An 8839-nucleotide genomic window follows, 5' to 3' on the forward strand; every position below is an offset into this window, starting at 1 on the left:
TTGGAAGTTCCCCAGAAAAAAATGCCGTTTCAAACAGTCTTCCAAATGCAGACGCCTTCGCAGACACATCATGCTGCGTGCAAGCGCATGTTCACGTGGCACTGTCCGGAAGGTCTGTGATGATATCAGATGTTTGCGGACATCGACAGATGCAAAAACAGTGGAGGAAGTTGCAAAAAGTGCATAGAAGAGTTAAAAATGATGCTAGAAGGTGGAAAATGGTAGTGTTTTAAGGTGAAACATTGTACATTGGACAGAAGTGGGGCTATATTGATGTAAGTATGATATTAGTAAGTTTTAGGAAAATAGCATGCACTGGTAAAAACCCATGAAATTCAGTGAAAAAACTTTGGTACAGGGATGTTATGGTTAAGTTGCACTAATAAAAACCTATGAAATTCAATGAAAAAACTAAGTAAATCTGAGTTATGGTAAGCTAAGCAACCGTAACTCGCGCCTCCACGGTGCACTGCGAAGACTAACACCCAGGACATCAAAGATGACATCACAAATGTCATTGATGACATCACTGATGACATTACATATCTGGCCACTTGTTTTTGTTCACTGACATATCTAGGCTAGGTGGTTTTGTATCTAGACGTTAACCTTGTCATATGTTAAAGTACGGTCCATATGGTTTAGTCTCAGCTGATGGTGCACATACTCGGGGAAATAAGCAGGCCTAAAACACACATTTAATTTGTATGCATGAAGATAAACATTAATGTTATTAAAATGTTGTGATGATGCTGTTTCTTTCTTCCTTACTTTAGTTTACCTGTATGTGCCTTTGATTTGTATGCATTGTGGTTCTTCATATGTATTGTTTGTACTAGCAAACGTGTATTAAGTCTTGAATTGTTAGCTAGTTATTACATGTTTAACATTACTCAAAACTCGCATATGGTAGCATTCATTATTGTACTTTCCAAAATTACAAGATTATAAATATTGCAATTCTATGATGCATGCTGCAGCCATTGCTTATGTTTATATATGATTAGATTGCTGTATTAACAACACTCAAATACAATGTTGTTTAGATGAGTACATTCTTGAGCATATGTCTCCCGATCACACCCAACATCTTGTTACCTACTTAAACACAAACCCTTGTAGGGACTTTTCATCAAAATTAATTTCATATGTGATGTTAACAATGACATTTTTTATGTCATCTTTATCCTGGGTGTTAGTCTTAGCAGTGCACTTTGGTGGCGCGAGTTATGGTTGCTTAGCTTACCATAACTCACAAATTTCTGAGGTTTTTCGGTTTTACTTGAAACCATAACGTCAAAGTGTTTTCATTGAATGAATATATATTACTGAATCTTAAACTACACAGAACTCATGCTAACTGCAACGTTACTGCTTTTAAATGAGCCACACCGTGGACTAGTACAACTTAGGAAGTGTATACCTCTTTCCCCTATCGGGGCGCTGTACGTGCATCCCATAACACTGAAATTAGTAGTTTACAAAGGTAAAATCAGATGCTTCCCATCATGCCCATTGTGAAGTGCACGACCAAGGGTTACGATAACATGTCTATAATTAATTTGTATTTTAATAATTTTGGGAAAAATGAGGAATGCCTCTGTGTGTTGTCTAGAATTAGAGCGAAAATTTAGGATGAGGAATCCACACAGCATAGGCCGTGCCCGATGTTATAGTGCACAATTTCAATGCCAATATGGCATGCATGGTCTCTTATCCAGTAATGTGACTCAATAATCTGGAGATGGGGGAGGGAGGTTGACTGTCCCCAATCCATCCATCCCACCCCCGTTGACCACTTAACAGGCTTTGTCCAGCTGCAGATATACTTGCCCACAAACTGTCAGCAAGATTGCAGGAATAAAAGTTTGAATTACTGAACTTGACCAAGACACAGGGGTGGAGGGGTGAAATATTGAGCACATTCAGATCCCTGTAGCGTACAAGGATTAGGTGACCGCCACTAAAGCTGAATGCAAGGGTTATTCTGCTCTTTGGGGGACATGGAAATGGCAGCTGAGCAAATAATCTTTGGGCTTTAATTAAGATTTATAGACCTTGCTGTAGGGTTATGGTCCCAAGCGAAGAGAGGGTGTTTAATGAGGTCTCCGGGGACCATAACTCCCAGTGGTGCCCGAGGGCGTGGTTTATAAAGCTATTCTGTCCCTAAAAGCGAAAACAAAAAGGATATCTGCCTTAAGTGGTTGCTGGTAAGCTTGCAGGTAGGAGTGGGGGGGAGGGCTGGTGATTTCATGCGACCAGACCACATCTGTTGATGCAGCCCGGGCAGGAGAACAGTTGTGAGGGGACACCCCCCACCAAGAAGCATGAAGTTAAGGAGTGGGGAAGAGGGTGGGTGATTTTTCATGCCTGGTCCGCTTCTGGGGACTAACGCTGCAGCCCCAAACCCCACCTCAGGGCTCTCAGTCCTTCTGATCACAGGAGGGTCCGGGGCGCACCGAGAGCTCTGATGGTGGAAGGAGCACCATGCTAAGCACTCTGCAGCCACTGTAGTGATCTCAGCGTGCTGTTGCCTCATCACATGAGCACCGCACTAGTGTCGCTACTCTGGTTGCAGGGCTCCTGAGCACTGCTGCCAGTGCAGCAACACTGGGAGAGTGACACTGCTTCCCCCTAATTCACCAATTTCCAAGCCATATGAAATTTCTGAGCCACAACGGCTCGTATGGCCCATAAATTGGCCCATGCCATAATGCCACATTACTCCCCAAGGAGACAATAACATTTCAAAGTGATTGTGTCCTCCGATGTATTCCACATCTATGACAGTTGTGTCCCACAGCTGTCATAGATGTGGAATAAGTCGGAGGAACATCCCATCAAAAGAACGTTACCAGTTTGGTAAGTAACTTGTTCTTCTAATGATTTATGGGCCTACAAATTGTGAGAAACCAAGACGGATGATGGCTGACCTGTAGGAAGAGTGGACTGAACATTTTAATAACCTATATAATAGTGGTTCATCAACTCGTGAACATAAGCATGTTTGGTATAGAGAGGCAAGATTTTTGTGACCAAATGGCAGGTAAAACCCCATGATCGCGATTAGGCCCCACTGGATCATTATAAAGACAGTATTGATTTTATGTTCTCCACTATTGACTAACTTTTCAGGGGTAGTTTTATTACCAGTAAGGGTCAAGAATCCAACCTAAATACGGTGGGGCTATTACGATTCTTGATGCATCTGTCAAAGTAAATGGGAAACTTCTTTTGTCACATTTAGAGAAATAGTTTGGTGAAAATAAAATGTGAACAGAGATTTAGCAAGGGTACTGCAATAATAGAGGCATGTTGGAGCAAGTGCTGAATGTAAATGTTGTGTAAGAATTATGCTAAGGATGTTCAGGGTTATCTGGGACTTACCTTTATGGACTGATGTGTGACGGAGAGGCCTATTTTTGAGTTATTCCTATTTCACCTAAGTACATTTTTCATGATCATTTAGTGATTTTTTTAGGAATATGAATTTTGGATAACATGAGCTGGACTCGCCACAAATAAATTGTTATGGTGACCCAAAGCGATTGGGGCAATGTAGACTTTTCATTTGATTGACATGTCTAACACCAAGCTCGCCAATTGAGGTCTATAAAGACCAAGCTCTGCAATTGAGGTCTATAAAGCAAAGTAATTGAGCATTATAATATCTGATTGTGATATAATTGGGAAGTGAGATCAAAGGTAAGCTGTGTTCCCTAGGAATTTTATTTTAAAAGTATCCTGATGCACTATATTATTTGTGGTAGACTTAGTAACTATGAGTTGTATTAAACACTGCCCCTTCTCCTTTATCATGAGGGCTTCATTTTGGGTAAATCCAGCTAGCCAACTCAGCTGTACGCATATTGATTATGCACGGAATGCAGCTGTTAGTTCCAGAGTAGTATGACTAATTTAGGTTCAAGAAAAATTGTTGGCTCTTGGCTGTTCATTATTGCCAGAGCGACATTATTGGTTGCGTCATTTTCAGTAAATGTCCAAGTCTTGAGGCTAAAGTAATGAGGGTTAGTTATTGAAATTAAAATGTACAAGTTGTGTAAATGCGTACCTGAGGGAATGTATAAACAACTTACCAAAAGCATGGTTTGGTTCGCTTGATACAATGATGCAGAGTTTTATGGACTAAGGATGATCCCTCTTCAGCTGTGTGTGATCAACACACTTTAGACACTTCATATAGTCTTTTTTCGACTAAGTTCGAAACGGCCAGAAGGGAAATATTTGTTTCCTGTTTTAAAGGCCTGTTATTTTTAGAAGCATTTTTGTAAATTAGTCGTACTTTTCTTGATCATGACTTTTGGTCTATTCCTAATGCACATTTAGAGAGGTAAAATAGTTTAATAATATAAGCATTTAAGTATCAACCACTATTGCATTTGTATGAATTGTGGATTTCTATGCATTTCTATGTACATCTATAGAAATAGTTATTACTACTATAACCAGTGATTTAAAAAAAAAAAGAGGCACACATAATTGGACCTGTAGGATTATTGCAGATAATATCAGCATCCCAAAATGTTACCACTGATACTGGGAACACATATAATGTTTTTATTTTCCATCATGACGGATTGCAGTGGTTTCAGTATTGTAACTATGTAACATTATAGGTTTCACAATGAAAGATCACAGAAACTTCAAATATATTTTCCTGGACAAATTAGATACTGTTATAGATACTGTTATGTAGTTAACATATGCTGTATTTTAAATTCATGCCCCCTGTTATCAAGTAATGTGTTTTTGATAACTGTGTTCTCTTGCACAGTCAAAGTGTACTTGTTGTTCCTCAGATGGTCAAATAATCATTGTGTCGAAACATAACTGGTTCAGAGCTGTAGGTTAAGTGAATTTTATAACCTTTCCTTTTGCCTGTTTTTTTTCAGTATGAATACAAAGTCACTACAGACAAATCACATCAAGAATGAAAATAAACTGCTTGAGAAATACATTGACATCCCGTTTTACAAAGGAAATGCTCATTCTAAATGTATAATTATCCAAAAATTGCACATTTGCGATTTTCTTTCTTTCTTTTCTTCCAGAAAGGATATCCGTAACTGCAATCTGTGATTGCTACTTCCATCAAGTCAACATATGTAAATTATTCAAGTATGTACTCATCCACTTGGTGTCCTCAGAGGGTTTTCTACAAAGGAAGTAACAACTGACGACTTTTCACAGTGCTGTGTTGCCAAAGTGACTTCGACAGTACTGTCACCACAAGTGTGCTCACTGCCCTGGAAGGATATTGAATTTTTGGGCTCTTGTTATAAAGCTGCTGCTAATTTAGACTGTCAATTTATGTTAAAACGCTGCAACAAAATGAGCCGGTATTTCTTGCTATATAGGTTGCTAAAGAATGTGTATTAAATTATGCTGACCATCTCTTATGGCAAGTTGCAATACACACTTTGCCTATGCTGCGTGTGTTCCCAATGAGAGCAAATGAAAACCATCTGTGACATTAAACCCATTAAACCTGTGTTTATGGTTTGCACAGTGGCTATAAAACAACGAAAAGATAATGCTAGGTTCATTCTGTCTAGTATTTATGGCTGAGACACTAGGATTTGTTTTAGTACAATGACCTGGTAAATTTAGCAGGTTAATGGGAATCTTTCCTACTCATGGATTCACCTGTTTGTCTATTCAACATATATTTTCAGGATCAAGCTTTGTGCAATTGTAAAAATAAAATGTTTTTAATAATTTTCTGTTTTGCATCTTTCTTAATTCAGAAGCTTTCTGATAAACCGCAAGATCTTCCAAAAGTCTGCTCAATTTAGTGTTGAAATGGCATGTGGTTTGTAAATTTTGATACTAAACCTAATCGGGTTATACAGTACTTGCCATTTCTAAAATTGATTACCGCACAATATACCATTTGCTGTGATAATATCTCACAGAACCAACTCCCACATGTCTTTCCTCCATCTTCGATATGCTAAAATAAACCAAGTGAACCTCTGTTTTCTTCATGTTGTTGCACAAGGCAAGCCACACTTTCCATGCACAAGGTATTGCAATACTCCATTAATTGAATTACCTACTGCCTTGCACTGTAGGCACTGAATGCTCTCGAAGATGGCCAACATGCTTTGAAAATACGATCATCTTGTGCGCTGGTTTCTGACTTTTTAAATTTATTTTTGTCTTTAAATTGTCACCTAAAATGGCATACATTTAAAACCTATTTTGATTAAAATGTGTGCTATCCTTTTTTAAACAGATTGGCAAAGTACAATAATAATGATGACCTAAAATTAAGAGTTCCATTAAAGGCAAGTGCTAAATGGGGGCAGATGCAGGAAGTTGGTTCAGACTTCACCAGTGCTCAGCTGTATATTTTCTCAATGCCAGTGTTGTGAGTTATATACTATGTGTGTATGTGTATATATATATAGTGGTCGTTTCGCCAACACTAGTACAGAATCTTCACTGGTGGACGAGAGAGAATCTAACGAAAGGAAAACCCTTCTACGACCCAGAGGTTCAAGGAGGCATCTGTTGTGACAATGGCATAACAGGTTGGGGAGCCCACTACCTCCACCACACTGCTCAGGCTCAGTGGTCTTGCAAGGTTGCTCAGAACCACATCAATTTGCTGGAACTTCTAGCAGTATTCAGAGTGCTTTGGGCATTCAAATCCCTCTTATCGAGCCAGTCAGTGCAGGTCCTTACAGACAGCACAACGGCCATGTTTTACATAAACAACAGGGGGGCACTCATTCTCAAAAACTGTCCAAGCTTGCCCAACACATTTGGAAATGGGCACTCAAACGGAAGATTCACCAGCCCAACATGTTCCAGGGGAACTCGACTCGCTAGCAGACTCTGAGCAGAGATCCCCTTCCAGAGGAACACGAATGGCGACAACACGAAGACGTCGTAGAACACCTCTTATCTCCGTGGGGTTTCCCCACAATAGACCTATTCACCACAAGTGAAAACAGTCAATGCCCAGACTTTGCGTCCAGGTTCCCCCAGCCAGGCTCCAAGGGGAACGCCCTATGGATGAACTGGTCAGGGATATTTGCCTACGCTTTTCCACCAACCCCTCTAATGAGGAAGGTGGTGAACAAGATACACAAGGAACCGATGACGCTTATCCTAGTTGCTCCTATTTGGGCGAGACAACCATGGTATCCACATCTGCACAAACTGGCGATGTGCGATCCCATCAAACTCCCGTGCCAGTACAACCTACCCACCCAGCACGAGGGGCTAACAGTGCACCCGCAGCCGCACTCAATGAACTTGGCAGCATAGTTCCTGAGGTCATAGAGTTCGGACATCTCAACTGCCACAGAGATGCATGGATATCTTGAAAGAATCAAGAAAGCCAAGCACTAGGCACTATTACTTTGACAAATGGAGAAGATTTGTAAGTGGCTATCACTTCCCTAAGAAGGGTCCGTGAAATTCAAGCTTTGTCAGTGCAGAATCCTTTCTTTGTTGTACACAAAGACAAGCTGGTTTTACATACTGATCCTAGGTTCTCGCGTAAATTAATCTCCAAATTTCATGTACACCCGTCAATTGAGCTACCGGCTTTCTTCCAAGAACCCAAAAGCTCAGCTGAGGTAAAGCTCCATACACTAGATGTGAGGAGAGCAGTCCTCTACTACGTAGACAAACCAGACTGCTAAGGAAAACAGATCAATTGTTTGTCTCCATAGCGCCAGGCAGAGAAAGTGACTGCATTTCTAAAAATGCCATCTCTAGGTGGCTAGTCGGATGTATCCAACTGTGCTATTCCCTATCAGATAAAACACTGCCTTTTACGCCAGGGCTCACTCCACAAGAGGAACAGGAGCCACTCTGGCCTTCATTGCAAATGTCCCCTTAGACAGTATTTGCAAAGCAGCTACATAGAGCTCTGTACATACCTTCACTCAGCACTACTTCATTGACACTCATTCCAAGACAGATACACAAGTGGGGCAAGCGGTTCTAAGACATTTATTTGCTCATGAACCTTCTCACATCCCACCTCCTTCTTCTTCCACTGTTCCCTAATCTTTGCACAGCATGCGATCTAAGCAGATTCCACAAGCCTCAGAAGAGATACATTACTCACCGTAATCATATTTCTGGTGCTTGTATCTGCTTAGATTCACATGCGTCCGCCCTACCTCCCCTGTGAGAGAAGGTGCATAAATTTGTGAGCTTGTCTATCGTATCTGCTTGTATACTTCTGTACTCGTGCTACCTCATGTCAGAAAAATACAATGTAAGGGACATACACACGTGAGGGATCATGAGTACAGCATACGTCACACTAATGATAGTATTACTAGCACAACCTATTCGACGTCCCTTTTTCGAGTTCGAAAACAACAACTGTAATACTCTGCAGCTTCCACTAGATGTCGGCCTATTCACCGCATGTGAATCTAAGCAGATACAAGCATCAGAAATAAGATTACGGTGAGTAATGTATCATATATAATATATCTGAGGCTTGTGGATCTGCTTAGATCACATGCCCTGCATAGTCCGACATCTAGTGGTAGTCGCAGAGTATTACAAGATTTGTTTTCGAAACTCAAACTAGTGTTAGTAATACTATCGCTAGTGTGCCGTGTACCATACCCATGGTCCTTCATGCGTCGAGTCCTTCATATTGTTTCTTTCTGCCATCGTAGTCAGTAGCAAGTTAGAGAGTTCCCTTCAGGCTGATGCCTTTTGATTATCTAAAGTTTATTTGCAGACTTCTTTCTATTCTTTACCGTCCGCCTGTTGCCGCTGCATCATCTATTGCTCGACGGCCCTCGGCGGACAGCTCCATCGTCGACCAGACACACTG

General features: G+C 40.7%; 1 protein-coding gene across 4 annotated transcripts in view; it reads left to right on the forward strand.

Annotated features, from left to right (window-relative positions):
- Window positions 1-5739, forward strand: part of INSIG2 (insulin induced gene 2) — a 141312-nt gene extending 135573 nt beyond the window's left edge. For 2 of the 4 annotated variants that reach the window (XM_069616594.1, XM_069616596.1), the window contains one exon: window positions 4914-5739. In XM_069616594.1, the coding sequence (XP_069472695.1) occupies window positions 4914-4955 (42 nt within the window). In that variant the 3' untranslated portion in view covers window positions 4956-5739. The remainder of the gene's footprint in view (window positions 1-4913) is intronic. The other 2 variants (XM_069616597.1, XM_069616595.1) reach the window with 2 other exon arrangements.
- Window positions 5740-8839: the final 3100 nt, after the last annotated feature.

Source organism: Ambystoma mexicanum, chromosome 9 (assembly GCF_040938575.1).
Source record: "Ambystoma mexicanum isolate Mex_15411 chromosome 9, UKY_AmexF1_1, whole genome shotgun sequence".
NCBI classification, from domain to species: Eukaryota; Metazoa; Chordata; class Amphibia; order Caudata; family Ambystomatidae; genus Ambystoma; species Ambystoma mexicanum.